Below are 17,727 nucleotides of genomic sequence, written 5' to 3' on the forward strand. Positions count from 1 at the left end.
TAAGCACTCAATGGAGAATTTACTCCCTGGGTCTTTAATGAGTTCATTAATAATTAATTAACGAGCTCCCGTTAATTGTGGCTGGGGAGGGGAGCTCCATCGATCCATGGATCGGGGATTGATTGATCGATCCATCCATGGATCGGGGATCGATTAATCCGTAGCCAATCAATCCCGGGGGGAAAAAAATCGGAATTTTGGGAATTCTTGGGAATTCCGGAGCCGAATTTCCTGGGAAAAGCCGGATTGGGATCCCGGGAATTCTGGGAATTCTTGGAATTCTCGGAATTCTTCGGCCTCAAGGCCGGAATTCCCGGATTTCCCAGAGAATTCCCGAGTTTTCCTTGGGGAGGAGGGGGAGGAATCCCTGGGAAAAGCGGGAATGGGGGAGGGGAGGGAAATCGGGATAAATCCATTCCCAGGGAGGTTTTTTGGGATAAATCCATTCCCAGAGGGAATTTTTGGGATAAATCCATTCCCAGAGGGAATTTAGGGATAAATCCGTTCCCAGAGAAATTTTGGGATAAATCCATTCCCAGAGAAAATTTGGGATAAATCCATTCCCTGTGAGTTTTTTTGGGAATCCATTCCCAGAGGGAATTTAGGGATAAATCCATTCCCAGAGGAATTTTGGGATAAATCCATTCCCAGAGGAATTTTTAGGAATCCATTCCCAGTGGAATTTAGGGATAAATCCATTCCCAGAGGAATTTTGGGATAAATCCATTCCCAGAGGGAATTTGGGATAAATCCATTCCCAGAGGAATTTAGGGATAAATCCATTCCCAGAGGGATTTTGGGATAAATCCATTCCCAGAGGAATTTTGGGATAAATCCATTCCCAGAGGGATTTTTGGGATAAATCCATTCCCAGAGGGATTTTTGGGATAAATCCATTCCCAGAGGAATTTAGGGATAAATCCATTCCCAGAGGAATTTAGGGATAAATCCATTCCCAGTGGAATTTTGGGATAAATCCATTCCCAGAGGATTTTTTGGGATAAATCCATTTCCAGGGGGATTTTTGGGATAAATCCATTCCCAGAGGAATTTAGGGATGAATCCATTCCCAGAGGAATTTTGGGATAAATCCATTCCCAGAGAAAATTTGGGATAAATCCATTCCCTGTGAGTTTTTTTGGGATAAATCCATTCCCAGAGGGAATTTCGGGATAAATCCATTCCCAGAGGAATTTTTGGGATAAATCCATTCCCAGAGGGAATTTTGGGATAAATCCATTCCCAGGAGAATTTTGGGATAAATCCATTCCATGAAGAATTTAGGGATAAATCCATTCCCAGCTGAATTTAGGGATAAATCCATTCCCAGAGGAATTTCGGGATGAATCCATTCCCTGTGAGTTTTTTTGGGATAAATCCATTCCCAGTGGAATTTAGGGATAAATCCATTCCCAGTGGAATTTTGGGATAAATCCATTCCCAGAGGAATTTCGGGATAAATCCATTCCCAGAGAAATTTCGGGATAAATCCATTCCATGAAGAATTTCGGGATAAATCCATTCCCAGAGGGATTTTTGGGATAAATCCATTCCCAGAGGAATTTTGGGATAAATCCATTCCCAGAGGAATTTAGGGATAAATCCATTCCCAGAGGTTTTTTGGGATAAATCCATTCCCAGAGAGGTTTTTTGGGATAAATCCATTCCCAGAGGAATTTTGGGATAAATCCATTCCATGAAGAATTTAGGGATAAATCCATTCCCAGAGGAATTTAGGGATAAATCCATTCCCAGTGGAATTTTGGGATAAATCCATTCCCAGTGGGAATTTTGGGATAAATCCATTCCCAGAGGAATTTTTTGGGATTCCATTCCCAGAGGAATTTAGGGATAAATCCATTCCCAGAGGAATTTTGGGATAAATCCATTCCCAGAGGAATTTTGGGATAAATCCATTCCCAGAGGAATTTCGGGATAAATCCATTCCCAGAGGGATTTTGGGATAAATCCATTCCCAGAGAGGTTTTTTGGGATAAATCCATTCCCAGTGGAATTTAGGGATAAATCCATTTCCAGAGGGATTTTTGGGATAAATCCATTCCCAGAGGAATTTAGGGATAAATCCATTCCCAGAGGGATTTTTAGGAATCCATTCCCAGAGGGAATTTAGGGATAAATCCATTCCCAGAGGGATTTTTTGGGATAAATCCATTCCCAGAGGAATTTAGGGATAAATCCATTCCCAGAGGGATTTTTTAGGAATCCATTCCCAGTGGAATTTAGGGATAAATCCATTCCCAGAGGAATTTTGGGATAAATCCATTCCCAGAGGGGATTTTTGGGATAAATCCATTCCCAGAGGGAATTTTTAGGGATAAATCCATTCCCAGAGGGAATTTTTGGGATAAATCCATTCCCAGAGGGAATTTTTGGGATAAATCCATTCCCAGAGAGGTTTTTTGGGATAAATCCATTCCCAGAGAGGAATTTTGGGATAAATCCATTCCCGGAGGAATTTTGGGATAAATCCATTCCCAGAGGAATTTGGGATAAATCCATTCCCAGAGGAATTTTGGGATAAATCCATTCCCAGAGGGATTTTTTGGGATAAATCCATTCCCAGAGGAATTTAGGGATAAATCCATTCCCTGAGGGATTTTTGGGATAAATCCATTCCCAGAGGAATTTAGGGATAAATCCATTCCCAGAGGGATTTAGGGATAAATCCATTCCCAGCAGAATTTCGGGATCCGTTTTCCCCCTCTGGATTCCTGGGAAACATTTCCCCTTAATAAACCCATTAATTAATTCCATTAATTCCATTAATAATTCCATTAAATTTATTAATTAATTCCATCAATAATTCCCTTAAATCCATTAATTAATTTCTTCAAACCCGTTAATTCTGTTAAATCCGTTAATTAATTCCATTAAACCCATTAATTAATTCCACTAAATTCATTAATAATTCCATTAAATTTATTAATTAATTCTATTAAACCCGTGAATTAATTCCATTAAATCTATTAATTCTGTTAAATCTATTAATTAATTCCATTAAATTTATTCATTAATTCCATTAAATTTATTAATTCTATTAAATTTATTAGTAATTCCATTAAACCCATTAATTCCATTAAACCCATTAACTAATTCCATTAAATTTGTTAATTCCATTAAATCCATTAATTAATTCCATTAAACCCATTAATTAATTCCCTTAAACCCATTAATAATTCCATTAAACCCATTAATCATTCCATTAAACCCATTAATCATTCCCTTAAACCCATTAATTAATTCCATTAAATCCATGAATTAATTCCATTAAATCCATTAACTAATTCCATTATACCCATTAATTAATTCCTTTAAATCCATAAATTAATTCCCTTAAATCCATGAGTTAATTCCATTAAATCCACTAATTAATTCCCTTAAACCCATTAATGAATTCCATTAAATGCATTAATTAATTCCATTAAATTCATTAATAATTCCATTAAATCTATGAATTAATTCCCTTAAATCCATGAATTAATTCCATTAAACCCATGAATTAATTCCATTAAACCCATGAATTCATTCCATTAAATCCATTAATTAATCCCATTAAATTTATGAATTAATTCCCTTAAATCCATTAATTAATTCCCTTAAATTTATTAATAAATCCATTCCCAAATCCCCATTTTCCCCTCCAGAAATCCCCGGATTTTTGGGATTCCTTCCCAATTTTTCCCGATTTTTCCCCAAATTTTCCCAATCTCTTAAAAAATCCGGGAAAAAGCTCCCGGAATGTTCCGGAATCCGCGGTTTTTTCCGGAATTTTAATTCCATTAAATTTATTCATTAATTCCATTAAACCCATGAATTAATTCCATTAAATTTATTAATTAATTGTCTTAAATCCATTAATTAATTCCCTTAAATCCATTAATTAATTCCCTTTAATCCATGAATTAATTCCATTAAACCCATTAACTAATTCCATTAAACCCATGAATTAATTCCATTAAATTTATTAATTCCATTAAATCCATTAATTAATTCCCTTAAATCTATTAATTAATTCCATTAAACCCATTAATTAATTCCATAAAATTCATTAATTAATTCCATTAAGCCCATTAATTAATTCCATTAAATCCATGAATTAATCCCATTAAATCTATTAATTTATTCCATTAAATTTATTAATTCCATTAAATTTATTAATTAATTCCATTAAGTCCATTAATTCATTCGCTTAAATTCATTAATTAATTCCATTAAATCCATGAATTAATCCCATTAAATTCATTAATTAATTCCATTAAACCCATTAACTAATCCCATTAAATTTATTAATTAATTCCATTAAATTTATTAATTAATCCACCCAATTAACCCCATTAATTAACCCCCAGGAATAAACCAAACACCCAGGAATCCATTCCCAAATCCCCAGAAATCCCCGGATTTTTGGGATTCCTTCCCAATTTTCCCCAATCCCTTAAAAAATCCGGGAAAAAGCTCCCGGAACGTTCCGGGATCCGCGGTTTTTTCCGGAATTTTAATTCCATTAAATTTATTCATTAATTCCATTAGATTTATTAATTAGTTCCATTAAATTTATTAATAATTCCATTAAACCCATGAATTAATTCCATTAAATCCATTAACTGATTCCATTAAACCCATGAATTAATTCCATTAAATTTATTAATTAATTCCCTTAAATCCATTAATTAATTCCCTTAAATCCATTAATTCCCTTAAATCCATTAATTCTGTTAAATCCATTAATTAATGCCATTAAATCCATTAACTAATTCTATTAAACCCATGAATTAATTCCATTAAATTTATTAATTAATTCCCTTAAATCCATTAATTAGTTCCATTAAATTCATTAGTAATTCCATTATACCCATTAATTAATTCCCTTAAATCCATAAATTAATTCCCTTAAATCCATGAGTTAATTCCATTAAATCCACTAATTAATTCCCTTAAACCCATTAATGAATTCCATTAAATGCATTAATTAATTCCATTAAATCCATTAATTAATTCCCTTAAATCTATTAATTAATTCCATTAAACCCATGAATTAATTCCATAAAATTCATTAATTAATTCCATTAAGCCCATTAATTAATTCCATTAAATCCATGAATTAATCCCATTAAATCTATTAATTTATTCCATTAAATTTATTAATTCCATTAAATTTATTAATTAATTCCATTAAGTCCATTAATTCATTCGCTTAAATTCATTAATTAATTCCATTAAATCCATGAATTAATCCCATTAAATTCATTAATTAATTCCATTAAACCCATTAACTAATCCCATTAAATTTATTAATTAATTCCATTAAATTTATTAATTAATCCACCCAATTAACCCCATTAATTAACCCCCAGGAATAAACCAAACACCCAGGAATCCATTCCCAAATCCCCAGAAATCCCCGGATTTTTGGGATTCCTTCCCAATTTTCCCCAATCCCTTAAAAAATCCGGGAAAAAGCTCCCGGAACGTTCCGGGATCCGCGGTTTTTTCCGGAATTTTAATTCCATTAAATTTATTCATTAATTCCATTAAATTTATTAATTAGTTCCATTAAATTTATTAATAATTCCATTAAACCCATGAATTAATTCCATTAAATCCATTAATTAATTCCCTTAAATCCATTAATTCTGTTAAATCCATTAATTAATTCCATTAAATCCATTAACTAATTCCATTAAACCCATGAATTAATTCCATTAAGTTTATTAATTAATTCCATTAAATCCATTAATTAGTTCCATTAAATTCATTAGTAATTCCATTATACCCATTAATTAATTCCTTTAAATCCATAAATTAATTCCCTTAAATCCATGAGTTAATTCCATTAAATCCACTAATTAATTCCCTTAAACCCATTAATTAATTCCATGAAATGCATTAATTAATTCCATTAAATTCATTAATAATTCCATTAAATCTATGAATTAATTCCCTTAAATCCATTAATTAATCCCATTAAATTTATGAATTAATTCCCTTAAATCCATTAATTAATTCCCTTAAATTTATTAATAAATCCATTCCCAAATCCCCATTTTCCCCTCCAGAAATCCCCGGATTTTTGGGATTCCTTCCCAATTTTCCCCAATTTTCCCAATCCCTTAAAAAATCCGGGAAAAAGCTCCCGGAACGTTCCGGGATCCGCGGTTTTTTCCGGAATTTTAATTCCATTAAATTTATTCATTAATTCCATTAAATTTATTAATTAGTTCCATTAAATTTATTAATAATTCCATTAAACCCATGAATTAATTCCATTAAATCCATTAACTGATTCCATTAAACCCATGAATTAATTCCATTAAATTTATTAATTAATTCCCTTAAATCCATTAATTAATTCCCTTAAATCCATTAATTCTGTTAAATCCATTAATTAATTCCATTAAATCCATTAACTAATTCCATTAAACCCATGAATTAATTCCATTAAACCCATTAATTAATTCCATTAAATCCATGAATTAATTCCATTAAATCCATTAACTAATTCCATTATACCCATTAATTAATTCCTTTAAATCCATAAATTAATTCCCTTAAATCCATGAGTTAATTCCATTAAATCCATGAATTAATTTCCTTAAATCCATTAATTCTCTTAAATCCATTAATAATTCCATTAAACCCATTAATTCCATTAAACCCATTAATTCATTTCCTTAAATCCATTAATTCCCTTAAACCCATTAATTAATTCCATTAAATCCATGAATTAATTTTGTTAAACCCATTAATAATTCCATTAAACCCATGAATTAATTCCATTAAACCCATGAATTAATTCCATTAAATTTATTCATTAATTCCATTAAACCCATTAATTCAATTAAATTTATTAATTAATTCCATTAAATTTATTAATTAATTCCATTAAGCCAACTAATTAATTCTCTTAAATCCATTAATTAATTTCCTTAAATCCGTTAATTAATTCCCTTAAACCCATTAATTAATTCCATTAATCCCAATAATTAATCCATCCAATTAAACCCATTAATTAATCCCATTAAACCCATTAATTAATCCCCCCAATTAACCCCATTAATTAAGCTCCCCAGCATAAACAGAACCCCCAGGACTCCATTCCCAAATCCCCATTTTCCCCTCCAGAAATCCCCGGATTTTTGGGATTCCTTCCCGATTTTTCCCCAATTTTCCCAATCCCTTAAAAAATCCGGGAAAAAGCTCCCGGAACGTTCCGGAATCCGTGGTTTTTTCCGGAATTTTAATTCCATTAAATTTATTCATTAATTCCATTAGATTTATTAATTAGTTCCATTAAATTTATTAATAATTCCATTAAACCCATGAATTAATTCCATTAAACCCATGAATTAATTCCATTAAACCCATTAATTAATTCCCTTAAATCCATGAATTAATTTCCTTAAATCCATTAATTCCCTTAAATCCATTAATAATTCCATTAAACCCATTAATTCCATTAAACCCATTAATTCATTTCCTTAAATCCATTAATTCCCTTAAACCCATTAATTAATTCCATTAAATCCATGAATTAATTTTGTTAAACCCATTAATAATTCCATTAAACCCATGAATTAATTCCATTAAACCCATGAATTAATTCCATTAAATTTATTCATTAATTCCATTAAACCCATTAATTCAATTAAATTTATTAATTAATTCCATTAAATTTATTAATTAATTCCATTAAGCCAACTAATTAATTCTCTTAAATACATTAATTAATTTCCTTAAATCCGTTAATTAATTCCCTTAAACCTATTAATTAATTCCATTAATCCCATTAATTAATCCATCCAATTAAACCCATTAATTAATCCCATTAAACCCATTAATTAATCCCCCCAATTAACCCCATTAATTAAGCTCCCCAGCATAAACAGAACCCCCAGGACTCCACTCCCAAATCCCCATTTTCCCCTCCAGAAATCCCCGGATTTTTGGGATTCCTTCCCGATTTTTCCCGATTTTTCCCCAATTTTCCCCAATCCCTTAAAAAATCCGGGAAAAAGCTCCCGGAACGTTCCGGAATCCGTCGGTTTTTTCCGGAATTTTCCATGGAAAAGTGACGCTGTTGTCTCCTTGCAGTTGTCATGGATGATGAAGATGGGCGGTGCCTGTTAGACGTCATCTGGTGAGTCCGGAATTCCCGGAATTCCCGGAATTCCCGCCGGGAAAGGGATGGGAAAGAGGGAAAGACGCAAAAAATGGAGGGGAAAAAAAACCCAGAAAATTTGGGATTGGGAAAAGAAACCCCGAAAAAAGAGGGAATTGGGGAAAAAAAAGGGAAATTGGGAATTGTGGAAAAAAACCAAAAAAAATTGGGAATTGTGGTGGGAAAAACACGGAAAAATTGGGAATTGGGAAAAGGAACCCCAAAAAAAGAGGGAATTGGGGAAAAAAAAAGGGAAATTGGGAATTGTGGTGGGAAAAACCCCAAAAATTGGGAATTGTGGTGGAAAAACTCCCAAAAATTGGGAATTGTGGTCAAAAAAACCCCAAAAAAGCGGGAATTGCAGTGGAAAAGCCAAAAAAATTGGGAATTGTGATGGAAAAACCCCAAAAAATGGGAATTGTGGTGGGAAAACCGCCAAAAAAGCGGGAATTGTGAAAAAAATGTGGAAAAATTGGGAATTGTGATGGAAAAACTCCCCAAAAAAGCGGGAATTGTGGTGGGAGAACTCCAAAAATTGGGAATTGTGGTGGGAAAACTCAGAAAAATTGGGAATTGTGATGGGAAAACCCCCAAAAAATTGGGAATTGGGAAAAGAAACCCCAAAAAAAGAGGGAATTGGGGAAAAAAAAACGAGGAATTGGGAATCGTGATGGAAAAACTCCCCAAAAATTGGGAATTGTGAAAAGAAACCCAAAAAATTGGGAATTGTGAAAAAAAAAACAAAAAATTGGGAATTGTGATGGAAAAACCCCAAAAATTGGGAATTGTGGTGGGAAAACCCCAAAAAATGGGAATTGTGGTGGGAAAACCCCAAAAAATGGGAATTGTGGTGGGAAAACATGGAAAAAAGTGAGAATTGCAGTGGGAAAACCCAAATTGCAGAAAAAAAACTGGAAAAATTGGGAATTGTGGTGGGAAAACCCTGGAAAAGTGGGAATTGTGAAAAAAATCTCCAAAAAACGGGAATTGCGATGGAAAAATCCAAGAAAATTTGGGAATTGTGGTGGAAAAACCCTGGAAAAGTGGGAATTGTGGTGGGAAAACCCCAAAAAATGGGAATTGCGGTGGGAAAACCCCCAAAAAATTCGGAATTGTGATGGAAAAAAACCTCAAAAATTTGAAATTGTGAAAAAACCCTGGAAAAATTGGGAATTGGGGTGGAAAAACCCTGGAAAAACAGGAAAGACGCAAAAAATGGAGGGAAAAAAACCCAAAAAATGGGAATTTTCATGGGGATGGAAAAACCCCCGAAAAATTGGGAATTGTGATGGAAAAACCCCAAAATATCGGGAATTGTGATGAAAACCCTGGAAAAATTGGGAATTGTGGTGGAAAAACCCCCCCAAAAATGGGAATTATCCTGGAAAAGTTGGAATTCTCTCCCTAATCCTCTTTTCCCGTCTCTTTTCCCAGCGATCCGCAGGCCCTGAACGATTTCTTGCATGGATCCGAGAAGGTGAGAACTCCCAAATCCCAGTTTTCCATAAAAATCCCATTTATTCCAGAAAAATCCCCATTTTTTTCCATAAAAATACCATTTTTTCCATAAAAATCCCCATTTTTTTCCATAAAAATCCCAATTTTTTTCATGAAAATCCCCATTTTTTTCCATAAAAATCCCATTTTTTCCATAAAAATCCCATTTATTTCGTAAAAATCCCATTTTTTCACATAAAAATCCCTTTTTTTTCCATAAAAATCTTTTTTTTTCCTCCCTTTATTTTTCCTCCTCATTTTTTTTTATTCCCATTTTTTTTTAATTCCCATTTTTTAATTCCCATTTTTTTTCATTCCCATTTTTTTTCCCTCCCTTTGTTTTTCCTCCTCATTTTTTTTAATTCCCATTTTTTTTATTCCCATTTTTTTATTCCCATTTTTTTTAATTCCCACTTTTTTATTCCCCTTTTTTTTCCCTCTCTTTATTTTCCCTCCTCATTTTTTTTATTCCCATTTTTTTTTAATTCCCATTTTTTATTCCCATTTTTTTTCTCCCTTTATTTTCCCTCCTCATTTTTTTTATTCCCATTTTTTTATTTCCCATTTTTTTAACTCCCATTTTTTTCCTCCTTTTATTTTTTCTGCCTTTATTTTTCCTCCTGATTTTTTTTTTTTTTAATCCCCATTTTTTTTTATCCAATTCCCATGAATTCCCCCCATTTTCCCATTTTTCCATCCCAGAATTCCCAATAAATCCGATGTTTTCCATTCCAGATCGACAGCGATGATCTCCTGGACAACTCCGGAGACGCCACCAGCGCCTTCTTCGAAGGTGCCGGGGTAAGAATTCCCAAATTCCCCAAATTCCCGGGATTTTTCACCTTTCCCACTGCAATTCCATCATGTCCCACCATGTCCTGTTGGGTCCTGTAGGGTCCTGCCAGGTTCCATCATGTCCTGTTGGGTCCTGCCAGGTCCTGTTGGGTCCTGTAGGGTCCTGCCAGGTTCCATCATGTCCTGTTGGGTCCTGTTGGGTCCTGCCAGGTTCCATTGGGTCCTGTTGGGTTCTGTTGGGTCCTGCCAGGTTCCGTTGTGTCCCATTGGGTCCTGTTGGGTCCTGCCAGGTTCCATTGGGTCCTGTTGTGTCCTGTTGTGTCCTGTTGGGTCCTGTTGGGTCCTGTCAGGTTCCATTGGGTGCTGTTGGGTCCTGTTGTGTCCTGTTGGGTCCTGTTGGGTTCCGTTGTGTCCCGTTGGGTTCCGTTGGGTCCTGCCAGGTTCCATTGGGTGCTGTTGTGTCCTGTTGGGTCCTGTCAGGTCCTGTTGGGTCCTGTTGGGTCCTGCCAGGTTCCATTGGGTGCTGTTGGGTCCTGCCAGGTTCCATTGGGTCCTGTTGTGTCCTGTTGGGTCCTGTCAGGTCCTGTTGGGTCCTGTTGGGTCCTGCCAGGTTCCATTGGGTGCTGTTGGGTCCTGCCAGGTTCCATTGGGTGCTGTTGTGTCCTGTTGGGTCCTGCCAGGTTCCATTGGGTGCTGTTGGGTCCTGTTGGGTCCTGTTGGGTCCTGTCAGGTTCCATTGGGTGCTGTTGGTTCCTGTTGGGTCCTGCCAGGTTCCATTGGGTGCTGTTGGGTCCTGCCAGGTTCCATTGGGTGCTGTTGGGTCCTGTTGGGTCCTGCCAGGTTCCATTGGGTGCTGTTGGGTCCTGTTGGGTCCTGCCAGGTTCCATTGGGTGCTGTTGGGTCCTGCCAGGTCCTGCTGGGTCCCATTGTGTTCCACTGGGTCCTGTTGTGTCCTGTTGGGTCCTGTTGGGTCCCATCGTGTTCTGCTGGGTTCCATTGGGTCCTACCAGGTCCTGTTGGGTCCCATCGTGTCCCATTGGGTTCCGTTGGGTCCTGCCAGGTGCTGCCAGGTCCTGTTGGGTCCTGTTGGGTCCCATCGTGTCCCATTGGGTTCCGTTGGGTCCTGTTGGGTCCTGCCAGGTCCTGTTGGGTCCCATCATGTCCCACTGGGTTCTATTGGGTCCCGTCAGGTCCTGTTGGGTTCTATTGTGTCCCATCATATCCCATCATGTCCCATCATGTCCCATCATGTCCCGTTGCGTTCCGTTGGGTCCTGCCAGGTCCTGCTGGGTCCTGTCAGGTCCTGTTGGGTCCCATCGTGTCCCATTGGGTTCCGTTGGGTCCTGTTGGGTCCTGCCAGGTCCTGTTGGGTCCTGTTGGGTCCCATCGTGTCCTGCTGGGTTCTATTGGGTCCTACCAGGTCCTGTTGGGTCCCATCGTGTCCCATTGGGTTCCATTGGGTCCTGCCAGGTCCTGTTGGGTCCTGTTGTGTCCCATCGTGTCCCGCTGGGTTCTATTGGGTCCTGCCAGGTCCTGTTGGGTCCTGTTGGGTCCCATTGTGTTCCACTGGGTTCTATTGGGTCCCATCAGGTCCTGCCAGGTCCTGTTGGGTCCTGTTGGGTCCCATTGTGTCCCATTGGGTTCTGTTGGGTCCTGTTGGGTCCTGCCAGGTCCTGCCACGTTCTGTTGGGTCCTGTTGGGTCCTGTTGGGTCCCATCGTGTTCCGCTGGGTTCTATTGGGTCCTACCAGGTCCTGTTGGGTCCTACCAGGTCCTGTTGGGTCCCATCGTGTCCCATTGGGTTCCATTGGGTCCTGCCAGGTCCTGCCAGGTCCTGCTGGGTCCCATTGTGTCCCATTGGGTTCCGTTGGGTCCCGTCAGGTCCTGTTCGGTCCCACCGTGTCCCATTGGGTTCCATTGGGTCCTGCCAGGTCCTGTTGGGTCCTGTTGGGTCCCATCGTGTTCTGCTGGGTTCCATTGGGTCCTGTCAGGTCCTGTTGGGTCCCATCGTGTCCCATTGGGTTCCGTTGGGTACTGCCGGGTCTTTCCAGGTCCTGTTGGGTCCTGTTGGGTCCCATCGTGTCCTGCTGGGTTCCATTGGGTCCTGCCAGGTCCTGCTGGGTCCTGCCAGGTCCTGTTGGGTCCTGTTGGGTCCCATCGTGTTCCACTGGGTTCTATTGGGTCCTGCCAGGTCCTGTTGGGTCCTGTTGGGTTCCATTGTGTCCCATTGGGTTCCATTGGGTCCCGTCAGGTCCTGTTGGGTCCTGCCAGGTCCTGTTGGGTCCTGTTGGGTTCCATTGTGTCCCATTGGGTTCCATTGGGTCCCGTCAGGTCCTGTTGGGTCCTGTTGGGTCCCATCATGTCCCATTATGTCCCATCGTGTCCCGTTGGGTTCCATTGGGTCCTGCCAGGTCCTGCTGGGTCCCGTTGTGTCCCATCATGTCCCACCACGTCCCATCATGTCCCACCCTGTCCTGCTGGGTTCTGTTGGCCTCCGTTGGGTCCTGCCAGGTCCTGCTGGGTCCTGTTGTGTTCTACTGGGTTCCATTGGGTCCTGTTGGGTTCTGTTGTGTTCCACCATGTCCCACCATGTCCCATCACGTCCCGTCATGTCCCACCACGTCCCATTGTGTCCCACCACATCCCATCACGTCCCCCTTGGTTCCCCACCCCGACTCCCTCCTCCCCCCAACCCACCTCCATCCCCTCTCCCCTTTTCCCGCAGCTCCACGGCCAGGAGAGCGCGGGGAACCCCCTGAGCTCGGAGCCCAGCCAGCCCCCGGCCAGCGTGGACCTGGATTTCCTGGAGGATGACATCCTGGGCTCCCCCGGCGGCGCCGGCGCGGGCGCCGAGCAGCCGTGCGACATCCTCCAGCAGAGCCTGCAGGAGGCCAACATCACCGAGCAGACCCTGGAGGCCGAAGCCGAGCTGGACCTGGGCTCCTTCCAGCTCCCGGCCCTCCAGCCGGTGGTCCAGGCCGCCGAGGGCGCGCCGCAAATCTTCTCCGGCGGCGCCGCCGACCTGCTGGGGCTGCAACCGCCGGCCGTGCTGGCGCCGCAGGCGTTGGTGCAACCGCCGGACGTGGTCAACAAAGCCATCAGCGTCCAACCCTTCCTGCAGCAGGTGGGGCTGGGGAACGTCACCATCCAACCTCTGCCCAACCTCCCCGGGCTGCCCAACGGGAGCCCCGGCGGAGCTTTGGGTTTGGGACCCATCCAGGTGGTTGGGCAGCAGGTGATGGCCATCAACCAACCGGCGGCGCCGCAGCTGCTGGCCAAACCGGCGCCGGTGGCGGCCGTGGGCGGTTACATCGCCCAGCCCGAGGCGGGCGCGGCGTCGGGAGCGGGGTTGGTGATCCAGAAGAGCCTCCCCGCGGCGGCGGCGGCGGCGGCGGCGGGCGCGGCGCTGAACGGCGGTTCGGTGTTCGGCGGAGTTTCGGCGGCGTCGGCGCAGCCGCTGGCGGTGGCGTCGGGTTTGGGCGGTTCCTTGGTGCCGGCGCCCAACGTGATCATTCACCGCACGCCGACGCCCATCCAGCCCAAACCGGCCGGCGTGCTGCAGCAGAAGCTCTACCAGATCACGCCAAAACCTTTCGGCGCCCTGCCCGGCGAAACGCCGGCCAAACCCCAGCAGAACCTCACCTTCATGGCCGGCAAAGCGGCGCCCAACGTGGTTCTCCAAGGATTCCCCCAAAACGTCTTCAAGCCGCCGCCGCCGCAGCCGCCGGCGCTCGGCAAATCCATGAGCGTGCACGTGCTGAACCAGGGCGGTTCCATCGTCATCCCGGCGCAGCCCTTCCAGGGCCAGAACCAATTCCTGCTGCCCAGCCAGCTGGCCGGAGCCTCGGCCGTGCCGCTGCCGCAGCCGCTGTCGGCGCTGCCGGCGGGCGTCGGCGGCCAGCTGCTGCCGGGAGCGGGTCAGGCTCACATCATCGCCGGCCAAAGCGCCGGCGCTCAACTTTTGGCCAACCCCGCCTTGCCGGCGCAGCTCCTCAACCAAAACCTGGCCGGTCAGCTCAACCTGGGCCCGGTGCTGGCGTCGCCGGGAGCGCCGGGCACCGCTCACATCCTGTCGGCGGCGCCCATCCAGCTGCAGCCGGGGCAGGTGGCGCCGGGCCCGGCCTTGTTCCAGATGCCGGTGTCGCTGGCCGGGACCTTGCCCAGCCCCGGTTCGGCGGCGGCGCCGGCGCCCACGGTGATCCAAGGGGTGACGCTGGCCAGTCCCGTGGCGGTGCTGAACGCCGCCGAGGCCGCGCCGGGAGGCGCCGGCAGCCCCGAGCCGGGAGCGGCGCCGGGGACGCCGCAGGTGGCGGCCGGGAGCAGCCCCGGGAGCGGGAGTCCGGAGAAAATCCTGCTGGGAACGGCGGCGGCGGCGGCGGCGGCGCTGGGGCAGGAGGGAGTGCCCATGTTCCTGCAGCAGGTGAGAGACGGCGCAGAGAGAGGAGGGGTTCGGGGGTTCACGGGATTTGGGGGTTCCTGGGATTTGGGGGTTCCTGGGATTTGGGGGTTCCTGGGATTTCTGGGATTTGGGGGTTCCTGGGATTTCTGGGATTTGGGGGTTCCCAGGATTTGGGGATTCCCAGGATTTGGGGATTTGGGGGTTCCTGGGATTTGGGGGTTCCCAGGATTCGGGGGTTCCTGGGATTTCTGGGATTTGGGGGTTCCTGAGATTTGGGGGTTCCTGAGATTTGGGGATTCCTGGGATTTCTGGGATTTGGGGGTTCCTGAGATTCACAGGATTTGGAGATTTCCAGGATTCAGGGGTTCCCAGGATTCCCAGGATTTGGGGGTTCCTGGGATTTGGGGATTCCTGGGATTCGGGGGTTCCCAGGATTCCTGGGATTTGGGGATTCCTGGGATTCAGGGGTTCCTGGGATTCGGGGGTTCCCAGGATTCCTGGGATTTGGGGATTCCTGGGATTCGGGGGTTCCCAGGATTCCTGGGATTTGGGGATTCCTGGGATTCGGGGGTTCCTGGGATTTGGGGGTTCCTGGGATTTCTGGGATTTGGGGATTCCTGGGATTTGGGGATTCCTGGGATTCGGGGGTTCCCAGGATTCCTGGCATTCAGGGATTCAGGGGTTCCCAGGATTCCTGGGATTTGGGGATTCCCGGGATTTGAGGACGTCACAGGATTCAAGGATTCCTGGGATTCGGGGATTCCCGGGATTTGGGGGTTCCTGGGATTTGGGGATTCCTGGGATTTCTGGGATTCGGGGGTTCCCGGGATTCCCAGATTTGGGGGTTCCTGGGATTTGGGGGTTCCTGGGATTTCTGGGATTCGGGGGTTCCTGGGATTTGGGGATCCAGCGAGGGAAATCCGGGATCTGGGCATGGAAATCCGGGATCCAGGCATGGAAAACCGGGATCCGGGGGCAGAAAACCGGGATCCAGGAGCAGAAATCTGGGATCCAGGAGTGGAGATCCGGGATCTGGGGGCAGAAATCCGGGATCCAGGCACGGAAAACTGGGATCCAGGGACAGAAAACTGGGATCCAGGAGTGGAAATCTGGGATCTGGGCACAGAAAACCGGGATCTGGGGGCAGAAAACCGGGATCCAGCAAGGGAAATCCGCGATCCGGGCATAGAAAACTGGGATCCGAGCACGGAAAACCGGGATCCAGGGGCAGGAAACAGGGATCCAGCAAGGGAAATCCGGGATCTGGGCATGGAAAACCGGGATCCAGGCACGGAAAACCGGGATCCAGGGGCATTAAATGGGGATCCAGCAAGGGAAATCCGGGATCTGGGAGCAGAAAACTGGGATCCAGCGAGGGAAATCTGGGATCCGGGCACAGAAAACTGGGATTCGGCAAGGGAAATCCGGCATCCGGGCATGGAAAACCGGAATCCAGGGGCAGAAACCTGGGATCCAGGAGCGGAAATCAGGGATCTGGGCATGGAAAACCAGGATCCAGCAAGGGAAATCCGGGATCTGGGCACGGAAATCCGGGATCCAGGCATGGAAATCCGGGATCTGGGGGCAGAAATCCGGGATCTGGGCAGAGAAAACCGGGATCCAGGGCAGAAAACTGGGATCCAGTGAGGGAAATCTGGGATCCAGGAGCAGAAATCCAGGATCTGGGCACGGAAAACCGGGATCCAGCAGCAGAAAAATGGGATCCAGGAGTGAAAATCCGGGATCTGGGGGCAGAAATCCGGGATCCAGGGGCAGAAAACTGGGATCCAGGAGCGGAAATCCGGGATCTGGGGGCAGAAAACCGGGATCCAGTGAGGGAAATCTGGGATCCAGGAGTGGAAATCCGGGATCTGGGCATGGAAAATCGGGATCCAGCAGCAGAAATCTGGGATCCAGGAGCAGAAATCCGGGATCCAGGAGTGGAAATCCAGGATCTGGGCACGGAAATCTGGGATCCAGGCATGGAAAACTGGGATCCAGGCAGAGAAAACTGGGATCCAGGGGCAGAAAACTGGGATCCAGTGAGGGAAATCCGGGATCCAGGAGCGGAAATCCGGGATCCAGGCATGGAAAACCGGGATCCAGGGGAAGAAAATGGGGATCCAGCAAGGGAAATCCAGGATCTGGGGGCGGAAATCCGGGATCCGGGCACAGAAAACTGGGATCCAGCAAGGGAAGTCCAGGATCCAGGAGCGGAAATCCGGGATCCAGGAGTGGAAATCTGGGATCTGGGCACGGAAATCCAGGATCCAGGGGAAGGAAATGGGGATCCAGTGAGGGAAATCCAGGATCTGGGAGCAGAAATCCGGGATCCAGTGAGGGAAATCCGGGATCTGGGCACGGAAATCCGGGATCCAGGCACAGAAAACTAGGATCCAGCAAGGGAAATCCAGGATCCAGGGGCAGAAAACTGGGATCCAGTGAGGGAAATCTGGGATCCAGGAGTGGAAATCTGGGATCTGGGCACGGAAATCCAGGATCCAGGGGAAGGAAATGGGGATCCAGCAAGGGAAATCCAGGATCTGAGGGCAGAAATCCGGGAGCCAGCAAGGGAAATCCGGGATCTGGGCACGGAAATCCGGGATCCGGGGGCAGAAATCCGGGATCCAGGAGTGGAAATCCGGGATCTGGGCACGGAAAACCAGGATCCAGGGGAAGGAAATGGGGATCCAGGAGTGGAAATCTGGGATCTGGGGGCCGAAATCCGGGATCCAGGAGTGGAAATCTGGGATCCGGGGGCAGAAATCCGGGATCTGGGCATGGAAAACTGGGATCCAGTGAGGGAAATCCGGGATCCAGGAGCGGAAATCTGGGATCCAGGAGTGGAAATCTGGGAT

At 44.5% G+C, this 17,727-nt stretch overlaps 1 protein-coding gene across 1 annotated transcript in view; it reads left to right on the forward strand.

Annotated features, from left to right (window-relative positions):
* Positions 1 to 17,727, forward strand: part of BICRA (BRD4 interacting chromatin remodeling complex associated protein) — a 50,412-nt gene that overhangs the window by 10,252 nt on the left and 22,433 nt on the right. The window contains exons 2-5 of the mRNA XM_058859793.1: positions 8,113 to 8,158; positions 9,614 to 9,656; positions 10,412 to 10,477; positions 13,196 to 14,890. Of these exons, the coding sequence (XP_058715776.1) occupies positions 8,118 to 8,158; positions 9,614 to 9,656; positions 10,412 to 10,477; positions 13,196 to 14,890 (1,845 nt within the window). The 5' untranslated portion in view covers positions 8,113 to 8,117. The remainder of the gene's footprint in view (positions 1 to 8,112; positions 8,159 to 9,613; positions 9,657 to 10,411; positions 10,478 to 13,195; positions 14,891 to 17,727) is intronic.

Source organism: Poecile atricapillus, chromosome 31 (genome assembly GCF_030490865.1).
Source record: "Poecile atricapillus isolate bPoeAtr1 chromosome 31, bPoeAtr1.hap1, whole genome shotgun sequence".
NCBI lineage: Eukaryota > Metazoa > Chordata > Aves > Passeriformes > Paridae > Poecile > Poecile atricapillus.